A 24029-nucleotide genomic window follows, 5' to 3' on the forward strand; every position below is an offset into this window, starting at 1 on the left:
CAAACCCCTTGACTGCTCACTCTAATCTGCCAGGACTGGACCCCTCAGCCTCCACTCAGTCCCTCTCTCCTCTCTCTGGCTGTCCCATCTCTCCCTTTCTCCCTCTGTCACTAGCTGTTCTCCCTTCCAGCCTGCACAAACCTTCCTCTCTCTCATCTCCTGTTACACCTCTCTGACTGCCCTCTCTCTCCCCTTTCAACCTTTAAAGAAACACCCTTCTCTTGCTCTCTGTCGCTCCCCATCTCTTTTTACAATGTTCTCTCTAGCTGTTCCCCCTCTCCTGTCAGCTTGCTGCACAGACCCTCCCCTCTACAGGGAGAGGGGCAGCTGTTTTGGTCAGGCTGACATCCGGCCCTTCCCCATTTCTTGGTGTATGTTCAGCCTCTCTCTTTCACTCCTCTCATATGGGAGCGATTAGATAGCGCCGCTCACTACGACACCCTGCACGGACTCCGCAACTTTGCACTTGAAGGGAGCAGACAGTGAAACGGTTCCTTCCTACCATTTTTCATCTCCTCCTTCTCTATGTCATGTGGGAACGACAAGAGAGAGTGCCTCACACACTCAAATAACCTGTCCACCCACCCGGAACCTGAAACTCTGCTTGTGGAGAGAACACACACAGGACATCAGCACTGTAGTTCTCTCCATTTCTCACCCCTTCACCCTCTATGTTTTCCCTAAAAATCTCTCTCAACTGAAAACAATGAAAGACTCTGTTCCTTTAGAACTGTATATATCAAGGGGATGTTGTGGTAGTAAAAGTAGCGAGGCTGGAGAGGGTCTGCTCCTGTCCTGAAGGAGTCACATGGGGAGCTGGACCTCCTCGGAGAGCCAGCTGGTATTCCGGCCCAACCATCAGGAATAACACTCCACAGCAAAGAACAGGGGGTGGGGAACACAAACACAGTTACACCCCTCCCCCCCAACATTGAATTCCCAATTCAAAATCCTATTTTCTCTGACCATAAAATAGCCTTTTTACAATTAAGGACCGGCAAAATGTCCTCAATTCTCTGGATTTTAGGTGGTTTACTATTCTTGTAAGGACTTCTAGTATTCAAGTAAATTAAAATGTGTACACAAACACCTGTCAGTATTCCTGAGGCAAATCATCAAGCAGCTGATGACTGTTTTAGCAGAGGAGTCCAGGACCCTCATGTCCCTGTCGAGACAGGTGTGAGGGAGGTGACAGGTGGCACAGCAGGACCCTCACCACCATGAGTTCTGTACACAGCGGTGGTTGAAGAGTGATCACCACCAGAGAAACAAACTTACATCCATGTTCAGGTCAGGACCACACCATGGGGTCTATTCATTGAGGTGAAATGTTCACAACGGTGCAGATTGAAATAGAGCAGACACTTCCATATTCTGCATGACAATCATATCTGTTCAACATAATTCATTTCTATCTGAAGGTTTAACTGCGGCACAATGCAAACTGACATCTAATTATTGCTGATTAATGGCCGTCCTTGTCAAGGAACTGCATAAATACAAATTAATATAATGGGCTCTATGGAATAACGTTACATATACAGATGAAGAAGGACGATTACAAACACCTTAGCCAAATACATTTAAACTCCATTTTTGACAATTCCCAACATTTAATCCTAGTAATAATTCCCTGTCTTTGGTTAGTTAGGATCACAACTTTATTTTAAGAAGGTGAAATGTCAGAATAATAGTAGAGAGAATGATTTATTTGAGCCTTAATTTCTTTCATCGCATTCCCAGTGGGTCAGCAACCTTTCGGTTACTGGCCCAACGTTCTAACCACGACTACCTGCTGCACCACAGGTAGTCTAACATGATGCAGCCACCACTATGCTTGAAGTTATGGAAAGGGGTACTCCGTAATGTGTTGTATTGGATTTGCCCCAAACATAACTATGTTCAGGACAAAAAGTGAATTGCTTTATCACATTTTTTTGCAGTATTTAGTGACTTGTTGCAAACAGGTTTCGGAATATTTGTATTCTATACAGGGTTCCTTCTTTTCACTCTGTCAATTAGGTTAGTATTGTGGAGTAACTACAATGTTGCTGATCCATCCATCCATTAAACTGTTTTAAAGTCACCATTGGCCTCATGGTGAAATCCCTGGGCGGTTATTTTCCTATCCAGCAACTGAGTTAGGAAGGGCACCTGTTGTTTTGTAGCAACCGGGCTCCTGAGTGGCGCAGCGGTCTAAGACACTGCATCTCAGTGCTATAGGCGTCACTACAGACACCCTGGCTCAAACCCAGGCTGTATCACAACCAGCCATTATTGGGAGGCCCATAGGGCAGCGCACAATTGGCCCAGGGTCGTCCGGGTTTGGCCGGTGTAGGCTGTCATTGTTATTAAGAATTTGTTCTAAAACGACTTGCCTGGTTAAACAAAAATGATACACCATCCAAAGCGTAATTAATAACTTCACTTAACTTCAAGCTCAAACGGACATTCAATGTCTGCTTTTTATTATATTTTTACCAATCTATAATAAGTGCCATTCTTTGCAAGGCATTGGAAAACCATGGTCTTTGTGGTTGAAATCCACTGCTCGCCTGATGGACCATAAAGAGTATTGTCAGTGGGGTACAGAGATCAGGTATCCTTTCAAAAATCATGTTAAATACTATTATTGCACTAAGGGAGTCCTTAAGTCAATTTGTGACTTAAGCACATTTTTACTCCTGAATTTATTTAGGCTTGTCATAACAACAGGGTTGAAAACTTGACTCAAGACATTTCAGCTTTTAATAAATAATTATATTATATAATAATATATTTTCACAGAATGAAGTCTGAATCACCAACAGCTGGCCGAAATATGTAGTTGATGGCTTTTTAATGTCACTATTGCGCCAGTCAGCGAGTGTTGAGAAATGTATACATCTGCACTGTGATGGGGGATAATGGTGATGAGATTAAGTTGAGATGAGTCTGTGGGGAGGCATTATTACTGTTGGCTGCCAACAGTAACAAAGACCCACCTAAAGGCCTCTGTTGAAATGCTGTACAAGTAACTTATGTCTGGATTACATTGATATGGTATTTCTTGTATATTGCTTAATTCTTGTGTTTTTTTATTCCTTGTGTTATTTAAATGATTTATATTTTTAACTCTTCATTGTTAGTAATAACCTTTATCATAAAGTCTACACCGGTTGTTTACGGTGCATTTGAAAACAAAAAATTGATGTCCCCGTAGAACAAGTGCTGTACAAGAAATGTCAGTTTTGATGAGTATCTTCAAAACCTATCAAAATATTCATTTACATTTTTTCCAATTAATTGGGAATTGGGATGCAGTTTGCCTCCCCATATCAAATCTGGTATAATCAAAACCTCATAGCTTAAAGTAAAACAATTACTCTAATTTGTCACATACGCCCAATAAAATGGTGACTTAACCGTGAAACGCTTGATTACGAGCCCTTCCAAACCATACAGTTAAATAATAGAACGAAAAATAGTACCACAAATGGAATACAATACATAAGAATTGAGCTATATACAGGGTGTACCAGATCAATGTTCAGGTATACAAGGTTTTTGAGGTAGTTATGTACATGAAAGCAGGGTAAAGGGACTAGGAATCAGGATAGATCATAATACGAGTAAAATAAAGGACAGAGTAGCCGCAGCATAGTGTGTTGGTGTTGTGTGTGTGTATGTGAGGGGTTTTTGCATTAGTGTCAGTGCAGTGTGTGAGTATATAATGTGTGTATATATAGTCTTGTGAATGTGGATAGTCAGGTAAGTGCAGATAATTAAAACGGTTACCCGGACTAACTATTTAGCAGTCTGTTGGCTTGGGAATAGAAGCTGTCTCGGAGCCTGTTGGTCCAAGAGCCGATGCTCCGGTACTGTTTGCCGCACTGTAGTCTATGGCTTGGGTGGCTGGAGTCTTTGGCAATTTTTCTGGCCTTCCTCTGACACTGTCTGAAATGGGGGTCCTGGATGGCAGGGAGCTTGGCCCCAGTGATGCACTGGGCTGTCAGCACTTCTGTAGTGCTTTGCGGTCAAGGGTGGTGCATTTGCCATACCAAGCGGTGATGCAGCCAGTCAAGATGCACTTGATGGTGCAGTTGTAGAACTTTGAGGATCCAAAAGGCCCATGCCAAATCTTTCCAGCCTCCTGAAAGGGAAGAGGCGCTCCCGTGGCATTTTCGTGACTGTGTGGTCCATGTTAAGCCCTTAGTGATGTCAACGCCAAGAAACTTGAACCTCTCGTCCTGCTCCACTACAGTCCTGTCGATGTGGATGGGGGCATGCTCTCCCCTCTCAAAAATGTAATCCACAATCAGCTCATTGATCTTACTAACATTGAGGGAGAGCTTGTTGTCCTGGCACAACCCTGCCATGTCTCTGACCTCCTCCCTTAAGGCTCCCATCGACATCGGTGTTCAGGCCTACCACCATGCCAGCAAACTTGGTGTTAGAGTTGTGGGTGAATAGGGAGTACAGGAGAGGACTATGCACACACCCCGGAGGGGCCCACATGGTGGTTGTGTTGTGTCCTACCTTTATCACCTGGCGCCACAGCCCGTCAGTGGGGATCTGATAGGTTGTCTCTGAATATATTGATAATTATTACACTGCTGTTACTCTGTCATCTATGCAGTCGCTAATAACTCTACCTACATGTACATATTACCTCGACTAACCTGTGACCCCGCACATTGACTCTGTACCGGTACCCCGAATATAGCCTTGCTACTGTTATTTTACTGCTGCTATTTAATTATTTGTTACATATTTTTTGCATTGCTGGTTAAGGTCTTGTAAGTAAGCATTTCACTGTTGTATTCAGCATGTGACAAATACATTTTGATTTAAAAAAATAATTTCCTAGCTACTTCCCAAAACACTGTCAAACACCGCCACAAAACAAGGCCTCCTTTATTGATCAGCTATTTTTCTTTTGTTTAGTTAGTGACGACATTCACCTCCCCGTGCTCTACAGTACTCAATTACAACGGCAAACTCTGCCTTCACTTACGTAGTTCAGTGTCCGCCAGCAGGGCAAAATAAGCCCCCCCCCCCCATTGAGGACAATGTCATTATGAGTATTGGCTGGACCAATCGGCGAGAATATATACTTTTATCCTACTTAGCCAGCTGTCAGGTAAATAAAACACTGCCTTTTTAACTGCACATGAGATTTAATAGGTCAGGCTGACAAGCAAGCATCCAGTAACCAACGTCATCCTTTTCCACTGGGGAGAAGGATGGAGCCCAACGCATACCATCACAAATGTAAACAATTTGTTTTTAACCCCACTTTTTTATTTATTACAATTAATTCAATATTCCATATTTTCTTGTGTCGACTATTCCTTTCCCTTTCCATTTAAAACAAGTCAGTATATGACTATTCTTTTTAGAAACTGAAAAGTCCTGAAAAGGGGAGGGGAGGGAGGGTTACGAGTAAGGAAAGTAGGTAGGAGTGACGACCTCCCAGGTGCCTCTACACCAGGTGAGGAGACTTTCATATTTAATGTGAGATTCTTTCATTGACTGGATCTTCTTTTCACTCCCCCGCTCTCGCTTTATTCTATGCTGTCCTCCGCGTCGTCTCCTTGCTCGCTGTCCATTAGCAAAGCGGCGTATTTACTGGCTGAGCTGAATTTCTGAAACAAAAAAAACTCATATCAGGAGAGATCCTAACATTGCTCATTTGGTCCCACATTACAATAAATGTCCTTAGTTATGTATTTTCGTGGTACAGTGCTACTACAGGTAACGGGTCAAACACTTAAATACTATGTCACAATTTGCACCTAAACTGCACATTGTATTATAAAAAATAAATCAGATTTAAGTGAGACGTATTTGCGCCATTACATTCCTGTTTGTGGCCGGCCTGTTAGCTTGCACAATTCATGCCATTCTCCTTTTACCTATCATCAACAAGTTGTTTTCACCCTCAGAACTTTTACTGACTGGATGTTTTTTGTTTGTAGCACCATTCTCAATAAACTAGCCAGAGTAGTGAGCGAAAAGGCTAGAAGACAGGCCATTCCTGACATATAGGCACCGACAATCATACCATGCTCAGTCGATTGTTTTGCCCAGTTCATCCGAACAGTAATCAAATGAGTTGATGCCTGTCTACCTTCTTTATATAGCAAGCCACGGCCAGACTCCACAGTTGTAAAGTTGGCTAATGTCCTTTGGGTGGTAGATCATTCTTGATACACACAGTGAAACTGGAGAGCGTGAAAAAGCCAGCAGTGTTGCAGTTCTTGACACAATCCGGTGCGCCTGTCACCTGCCATACCCTGTTCAAAGGCACTTAAATATTTTCTTGCCCATTCACCCTCTGAATGGCACACGTACACGATCTGTGTCTCAGTAACTAAAAATCCTTCATCTACACTGACTGAAGTAGATTTAAGTGACATTAATAAAAAGGGATCACAGCTTTCACCTGGTCAGTCTCATGGAAAGAGCAGATGTTCATAATGTTTAATACACTCAGACACACACACACACACACACACACATCACCAGTCAAAAGTTGACACCTACTCATTCAAGGTTTCTTTACCATTTCCTACATTGTAGAATGGTGAACACATCAAAACTATGGAATCATGTAGTAACCAAAAAGTGTTAAACAAATCAAAATATTTTATACATGAGATTCTTCAAAGTAGCCACCCTTTGCCTTGATGACAGCTTTGCACACTCTTGGCATTCTCTCAACCAGCTTCATGAGGAATGCTTATCCAACAGTCTTGAAGGACTTCCCACACATGCTGAGCACTCGTTGGCTGCTTTTCCTTCACTCTGCGGTCTAACTCATCCCAAAACATCTCAATTGGGTTGAGGTCGGGTGATTGTGGAGGTTAGGTCATCTGATGCAGCACACTCCTTCTTGGTTAAATAGCCCATACACAGCCTGGAGGTGTGTTGGCTCATTGTCTTGTGGAAAAACAAATGACAGCCCCACTAAGTGCACACCAGGTGGGATGGCATATCGCTGCAGAACACTGTGGTAACCATGCTGGTTAAGTGAGCATTGAATTATGAATAAAATCAGAGTGTCACCAACAAAGCACCCCCACACTTCCTCCTCCATGCTTCACAATCAACCACATGCGGGAATCATCCATTTACCTACTTTGCGTATCAAAAAGATATAGCGGTTTGAACAAAAAAATCTCAAATTCGATCTACTCAGACCATAGGACAGACTTTCACCGGTCTAATTTACATTTCTCTTGTTTCTTGGCCCACGCAAGTCTTCTTATTGGAGTGGGTTCTTTGCTGCAATTCGACCATGAAGGCCTGATTCAGTCTCCTCTGAACAGTTGAGTCCACAATCAGGTGTCTGCTACTTGAACTGCTACTGTGAAGCATTTATTTGGGCTGCAATCGGAGGTGCAGTTACTCATGAGAGCCAGATTCAGAGGGCTTGATGATCTTTGAGATTGTACTTGAAGAAACTTTCCAAGTTCTTGAAGTTAAAAGAAATTTTGGGAAAAAGGACAACTCAGATCCATCATTCATTGAATCAGATGGCATTATCAGTGGGTTTTGTGATGAATAAGCTAACTACTTTATTTTTTTCATTGGCAATATTAGCACATTTTAGGCATGACATGCCAGAAATAAACACTAACACATCCAAGTTTATCTGACCAAATTACGAAAGACAAGCATTATAATTTTGAATTCTGTAAAGTGAATATGGAAGAGGTGAAAAAAGTATTAGTCGCTCTGGATAAGAGCGTCTGCTAAATGACTTAAATGTAAAATGTAAATGTATTGTATCAACATGACAAGCCACCGGGGTCTGACAACTTGGAAAAGTTAGTTTCAGAGTGGGTGGCAAGGAATAAGTTAGTCCTAAATATTTCTAAAACTAAAAGCATTGTATTTGGGACAAACCATTCACTAAACCCTAATTCTTGTAATAAATCACGTGGAAATTGAACAAATTGAGATGACTAAACTGCTTGAAGTAACCCTGGATTGTAAACTGTCATGGTCAAAACATTGAGTTAAGAGTAGCTAAGATAGGGAGAAGTCTGTCTATAATAAAGTGCTGCTCTGCCTTCTTAAACACTATCAACAAGGCAGGTCCTACAGGCCCTAGTTTTGTCGCAGCTGGACTACTGTTAAGTTGTGTGGTCAGTTGCCACAAGAAAGGACTTTGGAAAATTGCAATTGGCTCAGAACAGGGCAGCACGGCTGGTCTTTGATGTAGAGCTAATATGAATAATATGCATGTCAATCTCTCCTGGCTGAAGGTAGAGGAGAGATTGACTTCATCGCTACTTTTATTTATGAGCGGTATTGACATGTTGAATGCACCGAGCTGTCTGTTTGAACTACTGGCGCAAAGCTCAGAAACCCATGCATACCCCACAAGACGTCTCTCCAAGTCCAGAACAAACTATGGGAGGCGTACAGTACTACATAGAGCAATGACTACATGGAACTCTATTCCACATCAAGTAACGGATGAAAGCAGTAAAACAAAAAACACCTTATGGAACAGCAGGGACTGCGAAGCAACAAACATAGGCACAGACACATGCATACACAGACGATAACATATGCACTATACACAGATTTTGTACTGTAGATATGTAGTAAGGACCTGAGGGGGCACAGTCTGTTGTGAAATCTGAATGTATTTTAATGGTGATCCTAAATAAATACAAATACAACTGATTGGCTCAACAACTTTTAACAAGGCACACCTGTTAATTGACATGCAATCCAGGTGACTGCCTCATGAAGCTGGTTGAGTGCGCAAAGCCGTCAAGGCAAAGGGTGGCTATTTTGAAGAATCTCAAATATAAAAGACACTTTTTGCTTACTAAATGATTCCATGTGTTATTTCATAGTTTTATTCACAAATATTCTACAATGTAGAAAATAAAAACCCTAGAATGAGTAGGTGTCAACTTTTGACTGGTACTGTATTTACACATTTTAAGGACAATGTAAAGTCCATTATTCATCTGAAGAGTAGGAATTAGGCTGTGTGAGAAGGTTTCAATCCTAAGCAACCTGCATACATCAAACAATGTGTACAATAGACCATCATAGCTACTGTAGTTGGTCAAAGCTGTGTGATGGAAAACCTTGGTGGAGCATGCATTGTGGTGCTCATGTGAATTTACTTTATTTTCCTGCTTCAGACCAATGCCTACTTCACACTTAACAATTTTTAGTTTCCATTGTTTTTACACCGGAAAGTGATTAGATTTCCACATGCAAAAGGTGTCTTCAGAAATGTAATTTGCTCTTCAAAGTGTAAATTGTCTCAATTTAATGTCCAGAACCCGGTTTCGCAAAAGCATCTTCATGCTAAATTCACCGTTAGGACCTTCGTAGGTACCTTGTTAAATCTCAGAACCGTTTCCCAAAACCATTGTAAATTAGACCACTAATTTACCTCAGAGCACTCGTAGAACAGCTAATTGGTTCGTTCAATCATTTTTTTGCCCTTCCGTGTCACTTCATACATACTCTCCCCGATAAACAAAGATTCAAGATTGTCTCTGACCACCAATATCTTCAGAACGAAATTGACTACAATACCAAGTTGCTAATGTCTTTGCAATTGTTATAAACAAGCAAAGGGTAAAAAGATGCTTCAAATGAAAACCGAGATAACTGCATTAAAGACAACTGCATTAAAGACCAATACAATTGGCTAAATAGCCTATATTATTAAATCATTTTCATGTTCAATCAGTTGAGTTCCATTTTGCTAATTGTAGGCTGTAATTTGCCTCAATTCCATGGTATAGGACTAACATGTGTGCAATGTGACAAATATTTGATTTAGTGCATAGCCTAAGCATTACAATAAAACCCTGACTACACCACTCGCATTGCAAAATACATTTTGAAACCTATATTATTATTGCACCCACTGCTCGTGAGCATCTGCGTTGCCAAGGGCTAAAATAGAATTCAGTTCTATTTGTGACGTAGATCACGCTGCAGGTCCTGCCTCTCCCATATTCTCATTGGTTAAAAGAAGCAGATGCCCACGTGCCATCTCCTCATTGGTTATACCCACGTGGGTGATTGAAAGGAACTGTTGTCGGTCATCGTGGTAATACTATGAAAGTTTAGATGCCACTCACCATAAAGTTCAAAGAATAAAAATCCTTGGAGGAGAGATGACTAGAAACGAGTCGGTTGACCGTTTCATGTGTGGATTAATTGGAGTAGAGGACCTTGTGCATTTCAGGTGAAATAACTCCATGTTTAAATCCCAGGACAAATTAGCTAGCAACAGCAAGCTAGCTAGCTAAATTGCCATAAATGTTAAAATGCGTTTTGACCTGCCCCCAAATTAATGTAATAGGTTCAGTGTTTGTTTTGATATTTTAACCCGCTTGTCGTGATCGTGTTTGGTGTGAGAGGACAAAATACATTTATGCACGATGGCGCATGTGCGCAGCCGTTTTGGCTTTGTGTGAGCCACCTCAATATTTGCAGCCATTGTATCTAATTTTAATGTAAGATTTGAATGGAGAACGCTGATCCGAGAGCAGCACAACCTTCCTTTCAATCCTATCAGTATCGACACATGCTCTAACGACAAACTTATTGAAAGTTCTCCCTACATCGTGTTTTGGGAAAGATGAGTTCTACGAACGTTATATTAACGATGCATCGTAAAAAATAAAATAAAAAACTCAAGTTCCATCGCTATCAGGAAACTGGGCCCTGGCTATTACTTCAGACATGGCTATATGCATTCATGCAAAACATGGGAGTCCATCTTTAAAGAGGGGTGAATATCAACAGCTGCTTTACCTTTAGCACATACCAGTTCCTGTAAGTGACTTAATCATTTGGCTGAGTGCAATTGGAACATTTTGTTTACTTGTTGATGGCTACTTCCAACTAAGGGGACCTACACCAAGGTCTTTTGCCTGTCTTTTTCGGTCCTGCCCGGATGTGTTTTTTTGGGTCTATTTTTGGTGCGGTCCGGCCTCGATTTCCCTAAAAACACACCACTTCGATACAAGAACATTTTTGCAACGGGTTAGGGAGAGCATTTTTGCCAACTCTTTCCCCAACCTTAAATTATCCTAACGTGATGGGTAAGTATAACATTATTTTTTAAAGGGTCTTAGCTGTATCGAAGCAGTGCATTTAGGGAATCTCGTCCACGGATGTTGATTTTAGTACTGGACCAAATCTAAACCAATCATAGACGTCTAATGATGGATTCAGATTTGGTCTGGTCAGCACAGTAGAGGTAATCAAACTTCTCTATGGGGACCCCAGGCCGTTCCATGTAATTGATCTATTCCAGAGCTAGCACTCCTGAGTCAACTAATTCTCAACCTCTTGAATAACTATATCAGAGCTAAAGCAAAATTGTGAAACGTCTGGGGTTCCCCAAGGAGGTTTGAAAACCACTGCAGTAGAGCAAAAAAAAAAAAGTATTAGTATTTCAATAGTATAATAGTAAATATTAATTCAGAACCAAAAAAATACCTGATTTCAACATCCGGAAAATAAGCTTTAACGTCAGGAAAATATATTTGAAACATTGTCTAAAATATATATCTGGGAAAAATGGTCTTAAAAGTAATTTGTACTGGGTTCAGATTTCTGGGGACACACTGAACTGTAACTTGACAAGGTTGATTGGACTCCCGAGTGGCTAGAGGAGTCACCACAGACCCTAGTTCGATTCCAGGCTGTATCACAACTAGCAGTGATTGGGAGTCCCATAGGGCGGCGACACAATTGGCCCAGTGTCGATTGGGTTTGGCCATCATAAATAATTTGTTCTTAAATGACATGCACAGTTAAATAAATTGGTTAATATCTTTTGAATCAAAGTTAGTGCTAAGAAAATAGCATGGAAAGAGCATGTACTGAATGAACAAATCATAAGTTAAGCGCTGGAATTTGTCCTGGATGCTAGAGCAGCAACGTGTCGGTCTCGTGTGTTGATCTAGCTAATTAAATAGCTAGTATGTGTACACTCACAGCAATGCACAGCCAATGGGCTACTTGCATGGGCATTGGCCGGGTTTAGATTCAACATATCTAACAATTTCTTAGCAAGATGATTCGTTTTAAAATCAGCTAGTTTGTGTTGGTATAGGCTTATCTTGGTTGAGGAAATGTAGGCTCGCTAGCAGTGTTTCTGCTGAACCTGAAAATCTGGCTGCACACGTAGGCATCATGCAAGTTTGACTATCATGCTGGAGTAACTAGATGAGCATGCAAATTGAAGTTTGCAGCATGGCGGTTTATCAAAGTTTGGTGTTGACAGTGCACTTTGCTTAGCTAGCTATGCTTTATGGAATGTAGCTACTGAATTTGAAGTCAACATTGGTACAGTCTTGTTATCGGCTTACACTTACTGGCTGTAATAGCAGCAAAGGACATTTGCCATCTTGTTTGTGCTCTGATTTACAGTGCCTTCAGAAAGAATTCAGACCCCTTGACTTTTTTATGTTACAGCCTTATTCTAAAATGGATTTGGAAAAAAATATATATATATATATATATACACACACACACAATACTCCATTACAAAGTGAAAAGATTTAGTAATTTTGCCAAATTAATTTTAAAAACGAAATACCCTTATTTACATTAGTTTTCAGACCTTGCACTATGAGACTCGAAATTGAGATCAGGTGCATCCTGTTACCATTTATCATCCTTGAGATCTTTCCACAACTTATGGTAAATGTGGTAAATTCAATTGATTGGACATGGATTTGGAAAGGCACACACACCGGTCTATAAAAGACCCCACAGTTGACAGAGCATGTCAGAGCAAAAACCAAGCCATGAGTTCGATGGAATTGTCCGTAGAGCACTGAGACAGGATTGTGTTGAGGCACAGATCTGGGGAAGGGTACCAACTAATTTTTGCAGTATTGAAGGTCCAAGAACATAACGGCCTCCATTCTTAAATGGAAGTTTGGAACCACCAATACTCTTCCTAGAGCTGGCCGCTTGGCCAAACTGAGCAAATCAGGGAACAAGGGCCATGGTCAGGGAGGTGACCATGAACCCGATGGTCATTCTGACAGAACTCTAGAGTTCCTCTGTGGAGATGGGAGAACCTTCCAGAAGGACAACCATCTCCGTGGCACTCCACTAAATCAGGTATTTCTGGTAGAGTGGCCAGACGGAAGAAACTCTTCAGTAAAAGGCACGACAGCCCACTTGGAGTTTGCCAAAAGGCACCCAAATACTTTTTCAATGGGTTTTCATGGTTTCTCTCTTTCTTTACGTAGGTGCTATCCTCAGATAATAGCATCGTTTGCTTTTGTCGAAAAGCCTTTTTGAAATCTGACATGTTGGCTGGATTCACAAGTGTACCTTTAATTTGCCATCTTGAATGTGTGATTTAATGAAAGACTTATAGTAATTTATTTGAATTTGGACCTGTGCATTTTCCCTGGCTTTTGGCCAGGTAGGACGCTAGCGTCCCACATATCCCAGAGAGGTTGAACAAGTCATTTTTTTCATTTCACCAATTTGGACTGTTGTGTATGTCCATTACATATAATCCAAATTAAAAATCCATTTAAATTACAGGTTGTAATGCAACAAAATAGGAAAAATGCCAGTGGGGATTAATACTTTTGCAAGGCACTAATAAGCAAGACAAGACAATGCAAGTGCAAGTGCTGTGCAGCAACACTCCCCATCCACCAAACATCGCTCGAGTGGATCTGCAGAGAAGAATGCAAGAAACTCCCAAATACATGTGCAAAGCTTGTAGTGTCATACCCAAGAAGACTCGAGGCTAGAGTCGCTGTCAAGGTGCTTCAACAATGTACTGAGTCAAGGGTCTGAATACTTATGTAAAATTAAACATGAGCAAACATTTCTTAAATAAAGCCTGTTTTTGCTTCATCATTATGGGGTATTCTGTGTAGATTTATGAGGGGGGGGACGACAATGTAATCAATTTTGGAATAACTTAACAAAATGTAGAAAAAGTCAAGGCTTCTGAATACTTCCCAAAGGCACTGAACAAAAATATAAATATATATAACAAAAATATAAAACCAAACATGCAACAATTTAAAATATTTTACTGAGTTAGTTCATAAGGAAATCATTCAATTAAAATAAATGCATTAGGACCTAATCTACAAACATGCCTATCTGTATTCCCACAGGCATGTTGTCCCACTCCTCTTCAATGGCTGTGGGAAGTTTACGGATATTGGTGGAAACTGGAATATGTTGAGCATGTTAATCCATGAGCATCCCAAACATGCTCAATGGGTGACATGCCTGGTGAGTATGCAAGCCATGGAAGAACTGGAACATTTTTAGCTTCCAGGAATTGTGGATCTCGTCACGGTATCTCTGCATTCAAATTGCCATTGTGTTTGTTGTCCTTCGCTTATGCCTGCCCATACCATAACCACCACGGAGCACTCTGTTCACAACGTTGACATCAGCAAACCTACACAACACCATACACATGGTATGATTGTGAGGCCATTTGGACAAACTGCCAAATTCTCTAAAAATGACATTGCAGCAGCTTATGGTAGAGAAATTAACATTCAATTATCTGGCAATAGCTCTGGTGGACATTCCTGCAGTCAGCAAGCCAACTGCATGCTTCCTCAACTTGACATCTGTGGCATTGTTGTGTCAAAACTTTTTAAACACATTTTAGAGCTGCCTTACATTGTAAACTAATTTGTGCACAATGAGATTAATACGCTTTTTGTGCATAAGAAAAACTTTGTTTATGTTTAATTTCAGCCCATGAAACATGGGGCCAACACTTTACATGTTGCGATTAAGATTTTTGTTCAGTGTAATTTAGAGGACTTCAGCCATATGAAAAATCCCCCATAGCAAAATATACCCATCTCGCTAACAACCTTTTGCTTGTAGCTTGCTTCTCATCCAACTGGTGTTAGCTAGCTAGCTAGCTACAGCTGCTACTGTTGCGCAGCAACAGAGTTGTTGGTTCCGGTTTTAGAACTCAGATTGAGCTGAAAAGATGTAAGCATTGTCAGAAATGCTACAAAAGGGTAGCACATAATTGGTTCTTAAATGGACAGAAATGAGCATGAGAGAAATTAGAAGTTGAACATCGGTGAAACAGTTAAGTCAATCCCAAAATTCTCAAATCAAATTGTCACTTTATGGATGCTATAACCTTATTTTAATCCGAAGCCTAGAATTTGAGCTCGGTAGGCACAGAAAATACTCAGTCAATTGCTAATGACCCTGTTAAAGACATCCAGTATGTGGTTCTCGGTAAAGGCTGGAACAGCTCAGGACGAGAGGCAGGGAGTGTGTTGTGTATCTCCAATCAAATTGATTGGCTTAGATATCCATACATTTTATTGTGGGCTATAACTATTTATACAAATATCAGTAAACTTTTCAGTAAGCAGGACCCCATGTTTTTCCCTGATGTGTGAATTTTGCAATAAAAGCCGAAAAGACAGAAGAACAAACAAAGACTGAGGAAAAATCTGCCGACATTGGGGTATACTCTAAAAGGGTGCTACCATGGGAAGTTTCAGTAGAACACTGAAGCCAATGTGACAAGATTATGGGGTAAAGGACTGAAGACAATTTAATTTGGGGGACAGGTTCAGTGAAAGACGAGATTGTTCAGGGGGAGTTTCAGGTTTAGAAAACTGAACGACAGTGTGTGGGAGTTTGAGGAAAATCCAAATCCACTATGGGGTGGGTCAAGAGCACTTGATGTGACACCAGGACTCACGGGAGTTGGGGACTCTTCGTATTTCTTTGGCTCTGGTGCTGGTCTTGAGTCCCGATCTCTTCTGTTATCCTTTCTACAATCAGAATAAACACTAAGTTAAACTTCACTGTCCAGCTAAGTCTTGAGGGTCAGAGCCTGTGAGTGCACTAGCACACCGTTCAACAGTATGACACCAAATCATTCCCAGTCAAATTGATCCAATATAATCCACTCATAACTGTAAATGCAGGAGAAGACTAATAGTATTCACACCCTCACAATCTCTCGTATAACCTCTAAAGGCTGGTTAACAGTTAGTCATCAACAGGAGTGTTTACTCTGGTCCTCAAGTTGGCTACCCCAAACATGACACATTACTGCATTGTCGGAACTAGAAGCACAAGCATTTCACTACACTCGCATTAACATCTGCTAACCATACCCCCCACACAAGCTTGCCTACTCAACTAATGATCAAGCTTAGGTGTGATTGTATGGGGCTTGATTAAAAAAAAGGTGTTATGTTAGGGATAGGAATCGAGGATCACTGCCTAACATCGGTGTGACAAAAAATATGGCTATAAACACAACCTAAACCACTTCCATCCAGTTTAAAGAGGAGCTTTTGCGAAAGAAACAAGAAACACCCACATCTACAAGACACAAATTGTTATTTTTTAAAGACAAAAATCAGCCAGTAGTTTAACCGGGGATATTTCCGTTCATGGAATTAGCTAGCTAAAGAGTTATTTTATTCCCTAAAACTAAATCTGTTCCGTTATTAAATTATATTAAGGTTACCATAACAAGGGGTCTCCAACCTTTTCTAGCATGAGAGCTACTTAAAAAAAAAAAAAACACAAAAACGTCACAAGCTGGCTTTCAAATAGGTACATTCTCCTCTCACCCGTAACTCCTCCCTAGGTCCATAGTGTACAAGAGAAATTAGCACACTAAGTTCTGCCAACATACTTGGTAAAACAATGTTTGTTTTAACCAACTCTAAAGGGGGGCCCAATAAAATCGGATTTTCCCCTAAATTGTTTAATATTCTCAAATTAAGTTTGGTCAAATTCTGGATTTCAATTTTTTGGGGGATTCAAACAATTTGTTGTTCATAGAGAAACAACAAAATTGGATGTTCAGAATACATGTCCATGCTTTAATCACAGATTTTCATTTTATTTTAAATGTAACTCGGATTTTGTATTTTTTTTAAACGTTCAATTCCCCTTTAGGAATGAATGTGCCATCTAATTTGCTGGTCTAGCAATGATTTTGTACTGCTGCTGCTCATGTCATAATGTTTGCAAATAAATAGATACAAATGTACTTACTAACATTTAATTGAGAAAGTTTTGGGGAAAGTATGTGTCAACCCACAAGGCAGTTATCACATCAGAGTGACAGACAAACGTGTGCACCACACAGACGGGGGCAATATTGCTGGAAATTAATTGGCAGATAGTTTTGGCTTGTTGGGAGCTTGGGGTGTCTGACACTTGAGATTTGTTAATGAAAGTTTCCGGTGGAACACATGAAAATTGCATGTACTTTCAAAATTGTTTGGCAAGATACTCATTAGGTGGGCTGCAAGCTACTGTAAGAGACCCCTGTTCTGTAGCAGCATCAATTTTTTTGTCAATATTTACATAAGTCAACACTTCAAACACTTCTAACTTCAGTGTTTGTTACATGATGTTCAAATCCTCCAAATTATCATTTTGTGCTTTTGTAGTGGAGGTAAGCGAGTCCTAATGCTGTGCCAACACGTTCGAGAGAGCCAAGAGTTGAGAAATTACAGCTTGCATCCGTAATATCCTCACTGAGGAGAGTATTGGGCCCTAGTGAAGGCACTTCCACACTTCTAATAACAATAGTGACAATTGCATTGCTTTTAACTTTCTTAATTTCCAACAGTTGATGTACCGACCATAAACCAGCCTTTAGAGGTGCCCTGGCTGCAATTACCCTCCCTGCCTGTTCCACTAATGCAGCTCGTTTTGGGCTGACCTGTCTTCCTCCCTTCGTCGATCTCTGTTGGCCCCTTCTCCTCGGCCCCGCCCTGCTCCAGGCCCCGCAGCCCCCCCTCTCCCCCGTGGGGGGCCCCGGTCCCGACGCACACCGTCCACTTTATTCTCGTCTGGAAGGGAGAGCCCAAACAGTGAGGATGGAGGGAGGGGTTTGGGTGGCTGGAACTCCACTTAAGGCTACACTCCAACAGCATTCCACGCCACCTCTGGCCCAGGTTTGCATTCAAGATCGTAACATTTGCAGTTAAGCAAAACATGTATTGTCAAATGCGAGGTTCACACTTCTAACTTCTGTGATCTTGAATACAATCCAGGCCAAGGGAACCCATTTTCCTTAATGGCCGCAGGGTCTGCTGCTTTTGCTGACTGACCACCTTCACATGTTTAATAAACCATATCCATTAAAAAATGAATAATCTTACCTCATTTCCCAGGAGCTAACCACATATCAATGGCAAAAATCTGTCAAGAGCTTGACAACATCAGGGTCATGTTCAGCAGGCACAAAATAGAACTTTCAAAATATTTTATGGGAAGGCGTGTTGAAGGTTGAACATTAGGTGTTTGGTGCCTACAGAGCACGACCATGGGAAAGAATCAGACACTGCACCCATACAGGATCAAGGGTTCCCCATTTTAACTGTATACCAGGGCTGCCCAGTTTGGTTCCTGCTGCCTCTTCTCTCCTGGGTTTTAATACCAACTGATAATTCAGTAAATTAGAGTTGGATTCCAAAACTTCTAAATTGCTTCTGATGTCCCATCACATAATCAATTTGAAATAATTTTGTGAAGTACTGGTGGGCAAGGTAGTTGGGACCTTCCATATAGCTTTTTGCCAACCCTTCAGACCAGTGCTTTATAGTTGCAATATGGAGTCCTGAGATAGCTAGCCAATGAAACAGGCAAGAGAACCAACAGGAGAGATTATCCAGGACCATAATTGGGCAGTGCTACACTATTTTGATCCATGTTAGTCAAGTTGTGGCCTCATCCCAATCCACCCAATCTCCCCTGCTTTAGCTAAAATCACCAAACCCCGAGAAAGTGGAAACAATCAATCATTTCCTTTTAGAATTGGAATGTGATGTTAGATATCACAATCCAGCAGTCATTCAAGGGCGAGGGGGTAAATAAAGCCCCGAAGTGTCAGTAACACTCACGCTTGACTTCAGAGCAAAATCTCTTAATCTGAGAGTAGGACCGAAAGGCCTAGTTGGTCCACTCTGGGATTAGATTAGGACAAAGTCTCCATTACACCTTATTTAGAATTAACCACTAACAAAAACACACAAGCACAAGTTCTTTGCAGTCCGAGTGCCTTACCCCTTCCAGATCCTCTTTCATCTGCAGAACTTGAGCTGAAAGAGACCGGACATTCAGACCTTTAGCTAACTCCAAGACAGGCTTTTGGTAATGATGTGACAAATTGGCCACACCGTTATCCACAGATGCTATACAATATACAAGACGTATAAGAACGTGTTCTGACCTCAGTTTGGGACATGCCGCGTCACTGGGGGAGACAGGGGTGGACCCTGCGCTCACCGCAGGGCGCTTGGCCCAGGCATTCTCCTTGGGTGGTGGTGCGGGCATCACCTTGAGGGGCTCCTTGGAGGAAGATGTGGAAGAGTTGGCGGAAGTAGGGCGAGCTCCGGGAGAGGGAGGGTCGTCCTCCTTACCACTGAATACTTCGTTCTCAACCGATCGCTCGCTCTCTCTGCGCCGCGAGACTGGACAAAAGAGGGTGAGATTTCAGTATTAAAACTGACTGTTTGGGTTGTCTCGGGCGTAGAAGAGGCTACCTCTGCTCCTCTCCTTTAACTTGTATTGAAAACAAATTGGCTAAAACGGAATACACGTTACATTCACCCATGCCGTCTATTTAGTTCGGTGCAGAATGAAGAGGAAAGGCACACACACAGTAACAGTCAGAAGTACTCATTCAAGGGTTTCTCTTTATTTTTTACTATTTTCTACATTGTAGAATAATATTGAAGACATCAAAACTATGAACACATGGAATCACAAAATAACCAAAAACATGTTAAAATCAAAATATATTTCATATGAGATTCTTCAAAGTAGCCACACTTTACCATTCTCAAGGTGCTCGACCAGTCGGCGAAAGCCAACACCATCCAAATCAAATCAAATCGAATTTATTTATATAGCCCTTCGTACATCAGCTGATATCTCAAAGTGCTGTACAGAAACCCAGCCTAAAACCCCAAACAGCAAACAATGCAGGTGTAAAAGCACGGTGGCTAGGAAAAACTCCCTAGAAAGGCCAAAACCTAGGAAGAAACCACGACAGAGAATGGCTGATTTTCATTGCCCTTGACATCCATTATCTTGCCGTTAATGAATTGAGCTTTTGAGTAGAGTTCTCGCTGAAATTCTTACTCTTTCAAATGACTGCTCGACTTGAACTCGTTCAGTTGTTGGAGGTGCGTTTAGTTGCTTTCTGCTTTTTTTCTAAGTAGTCGCTGAACGTCTGGGGATGATGCACTTTCAAATGAGTTATTACGTTTGTGGCATTGGACTTTCGCCCCTCAGGAAATAATAGCAACACAAATATGGCCTTTTTGTTATCTTCCTTTGAAACTTCAAAATAGATCCACACAGCAGACATTGTGGGCTGGGTTAGGAATGCTGTGTTGCATGTGTAGCGCTGTATTTTTTGTGGCAGCAATACATAATCTACCTACGTTATATTGATATGCACATCAGCTTTGACATCGGTTTAACACATTGGTGTTAAACTAGACATCGGGCCGATACCGATGTTGGCATTTATAGCTAATATATTTACAGAGATATCATGCACCCCTAATCTCAAAATCAACTGTTCAGAGGAGACTGTGAATCAGGTGTTCATGGTCGAATTGCTGCAAAGAAACCACTACTGAAGGATACTAATAAGAAGAGACTTGCTTGGGCCAAGAAACATAAGCAATGTACGTATGAGCAATTAGACCAGTGAAAATCTGTCCTTTGGTATGAAGAGTCCACCTGAGATTTTTGGTTCCAACCGCAATACCTTTGTGAGACGCAGAGAAGGTGATCGTTGCATGTGTGGTTCCCGCCGTGAAGCATGGAGGTGGTGGAGTGATGGTACTTTGTTGGTGACACTGATTTCTTTAGAATTCAAGGCACCATTAACCAGCATTGCTACCACATTCTGCAGCGATACACCATCCCATCTGGTTTGCACTTAGTGGGACAATCATTTGTTTTTCAACAGGACACTGACCCAACACACCTCCAGACTGTGTAAGGGCTATTTGACCAAGAAAGAGAGTGATGGAGTGCTGCATCTGATTACCTGGCATACACAATCACCAGACCTCAACTCAATTGAGTTGGTTTGGGATGAGTTGGACCGCAGAGTGAAGGAAAAGCAGCCAACAAGTGCTCACCATATGTGGGAACTCCAAGCATTCCAGGTGACTAACTCATGAAGCTGCTTGAGAGAATGCCAAGAATGTGCTAAGCTGTCGTCAAGACAAAGGGTAGCTACTTTGAAGAATCTCAAAAGTAAATATTGATTTGTTTAACACTTTTTGGGTTACTACATGATTCCATGTGTGTTATTTCATAGTTTTGATGTCACTATTATTCTGCAATGTAGAAAATAGTAAAAATAAAGAAAAACACTTGAATGTGTTGGTACCCTAAAATTTTGACTGGTACTGTATATAAACACACATATTTAAGCAAACAGATCACACCATAGATACACATTCCTTTAAATACTGCTGAAAAGGAGTGGCTGTTGCAAGGAACCACTAATTTGATAGCTGACAGAAAACATATCTACAGTGAAAATACAATGGATAATGTGGTCACATTTAAAAGTTGATCATGTATGCGTGCTCACACCACAAGCAAAGAGACTACAAAGAGAACTGGATAAAACTCAGAAGATTAATATGGTTGATCACCTCTTCCTCCAGATGTACTTCCAGTCTGTGATGACTCACTTCCTGTGCGGGAGCGTGTTGCAGGTCGCTCAGAAAGTGGCTCCTCACTCCTCCAACTTGGGTCCCTACGCACGAGAAGAGAGATTGGGTAAATATATTACACAAAAAATGTAAAAACGCAACATACAGCAATTTCAAATATTTTACTAAGTTACAGTTCAAATAAGGAAATCAGACAATTGAAATAAGTTAATTAGGCTCTAATCTATGGATTTCACATGACTGGACAGCGGCGCAGCCTCGGGTGGGCATAGGCCCACCCCCAGGAGAGCCGAGCCCAACCCCTGGAGAGCTGAGCTCACAACAAGATTTTTCCCCACAAAAGGGCTTTATTACAGACAGAAATACTCCTCAGTTTCATCAGCTGTTTGGGTGGCTGGTCTCAGACGACACCACAGGTAAAAAAAAAAGCCAGATGTGGAGGTCCTGGGCTGGCATGGTTACACGTGGCATGCTGTTATGAGGCCGGTTGAACGCACTGCCAAATTCTCTAAAATGGAGGCGGCTTATGGTAAAGAAATTAACATTTAATTCTCTGGCAACTGTTCAGGTGGACATTCCTGCAGTCAGCATGTCAATTGCACGCTCCCTCAACTTGTGTCATTGAGTAGTGACAAAACAGCACAATTTAGAGTGGCCTTTTATTGTCCACAGCCCAAGGTGCACCTGTGTAATGATCAGGCTGTTTTATCAGCTTCTTGATGTGCCACACCTGTCAGGTGGATGGATTATCTTGGCAAAGAAGAAATGCTCACTAACAGGGATGTAAACAAATTTGTGCACAATTTGAGAGAACATTTCAGCTCTGGCACTTTCCAGCTACACCCTCAACCCCTCACCTGTCTCTGTCACGGGGTTTTCTATCAAAGCCCCTGGACTTGTCCTCTTCCAGCTGCCTCTGGAGTTTCTCCTCCACCTCCCGCTCCTTGGCTGCAGTGTCCACGGGCTTGGCTGCTCCGAAGATGGAGGCACGGCCGGAGCTGGGGGCAGTCGCTGGAGCAGCTGGGGCAGCTCCCCCACCACCGCTGCGGGCCTGCTCCTCCTCCTTGGGCGTGCTGCGTGGCTTCAGGACCAGCTTGGGTCTCTGGGTGGGACCACCTGGGTGTGGAGGGAAGGATGTAACAGTGGATATGGGCTATAAGGATGACATATTTTGCATTAATTTAATCTTTATTACCTTGAATACATCATCACCTTGAATACATCATCACCAAGGGAGACCTGTTCATATTATATAATACAACACTACTCAGTAATTAAAAGGGGGACCTAGGCAGGGGACCTGAGGGGAGGATGGTGTCAGCAGGGGAAAGAGGATGGACATGTGGTTGATATACAGAATATAATGGAATAAGCAAAATAATATTGAATGTAATTTGAGGGTCAATTACCCTCACCACCTCTCTCCTCGCGCCTCTCATATCGGTCCTCTCGGTCCCCGCCGTAGCGATCCCGATCCCCGTAGCGGCCACCACCACCCCCGTCATCATCACGGCGGTAGCCACTGCCAAAGGCACGTCGCCCGCCATCATCCCGGTCCCTGCGGGAGCCAAAGGCTGTGGTGGAGTAGAGGGAGAACAAGGGCCAAGAATTTACAAGCTGTTCACAGAACAAAAAAAATACAGCTGCCACACTTGAGAAACGAATAGATTTGAGCACCAGCAACCAGTCAAATCAATGTAACTGCAGGACCTAAACTTTGCTACTCAGCATGGTGTGTCGGTTTGAGAGAAAGTATAAATGCGGAACTATTTATACTAGTGGAAATGACAGACTGTCACGACGGCAGGGGAGCTGTAAGTCGCAAAGTGAGAACACCCTTCAGATAGGAAATCCTCATGATTTACCAGCTGCGATTTTTTATAGCATACATCAAGACATTCCGATTTTCAAAAACGCACTGTCGGGAAGTGCCATTAGTCAGTTTTCCTGTGAGAATTAGTCCTAAGCAAGGCAAAGAGCAAAAAAGAGCATATGGATTGACATTCATAATCATTCAGGAGGATTGATGGACTGATGACAATCTGACAGAGGAGGATCTGGATAACAAAGTGAAGCTTATTCTAGAGTGTCGATGATATGCTTTGAGTTTTGAGCAGTGGTTTCACCTCCGCTCTCACCTCCCCGGTCGTCATAGCGGTCTCTGCCGCCGAAGCCGCGGTCTCTGCCGCCGTCCCGGTCGCCGCCAAATCCGCGGTCCCGCTCGCCGCCAAATCCACGGTCCCGATCGCCGCCAAATCCGCGGTCATTGTCCCGTCTCGGCCCGTCGCGGTCTCCATAGCGGTCGCGTGACCCTGAGGGGGACAG

The 24029-nt window shown here is 42.1% G+C and overlaps 1 protein-coding gene across 5 annotated transcripts in view; it reads right to left on the reverse strand.

Annotated features, from left to right (window-relative positions):
• Positions 1-5261: 5261 nt before the first annotated feature.
• LOC124027176 (eukaryotic translation initiation factor 4B-like) overlaps positions 5262-24029 on the reverse strand; it is a 31119-nt gene continuing 12351 nt past the window's right edge. Inside the window, exons 7-15 of one of the 5 annotated variants that reach the window (XM_046339656.1) lie at positions 23843-24016; positions 23114-23278; positions 22562-22820; positions 21684-21787; positions 19229-19469; positions 19063-19097; positions 17717-17846; positions 15725-15797; positions 5262-5627 (exon numbers count right to left, since the gene is read on the reverse strand). In XM_046339656.1, the coding sequence (XP_046195612.1) occupies positions 5547-5627; positions 15725-15797; positions 17717-17846; positions 19063-19097; positions 19229-19469; positions 21684-21787; positions 22562-22820; positions 23114-23278; positions 23843-24016 (1262 nt within the window). In that variant the 3' untranslated portion in view covers positions 5262-5546. Of the gene's footprint in view, positions 5628-15724; positions 15798-17716; positions 17847-19062; positions 19098-19228; positions 19470-21683; positions 21788-22561; positions 22821-23113; positions 23279-23830; positions 24017-24029 lie in introns of all 5 variants that reach the window. The other 4 variants (XM_046339648.1, XM_046339668.1, XM_046339661.1 and 1 more) reach the window with 4 other exon arrangements.

Source organism: Oncorhynchus gorbuscha, linkage group LG03 (assembly GCF_021184085.1).
Source record: "Oncorhynchus gorbuscha isolate QuinsamMale2020 ecotype Even-year linkage group LG03, OgorEven_v1.0, whole genome shotgun sequence".
Taxonomy (NCBI): Eukaryota; Metazoa; Chordata; class Actinopteri; order Salmoniformes; family Salmonidae; genus Oncorhynchus; species Oncorhynchus gorbuscha.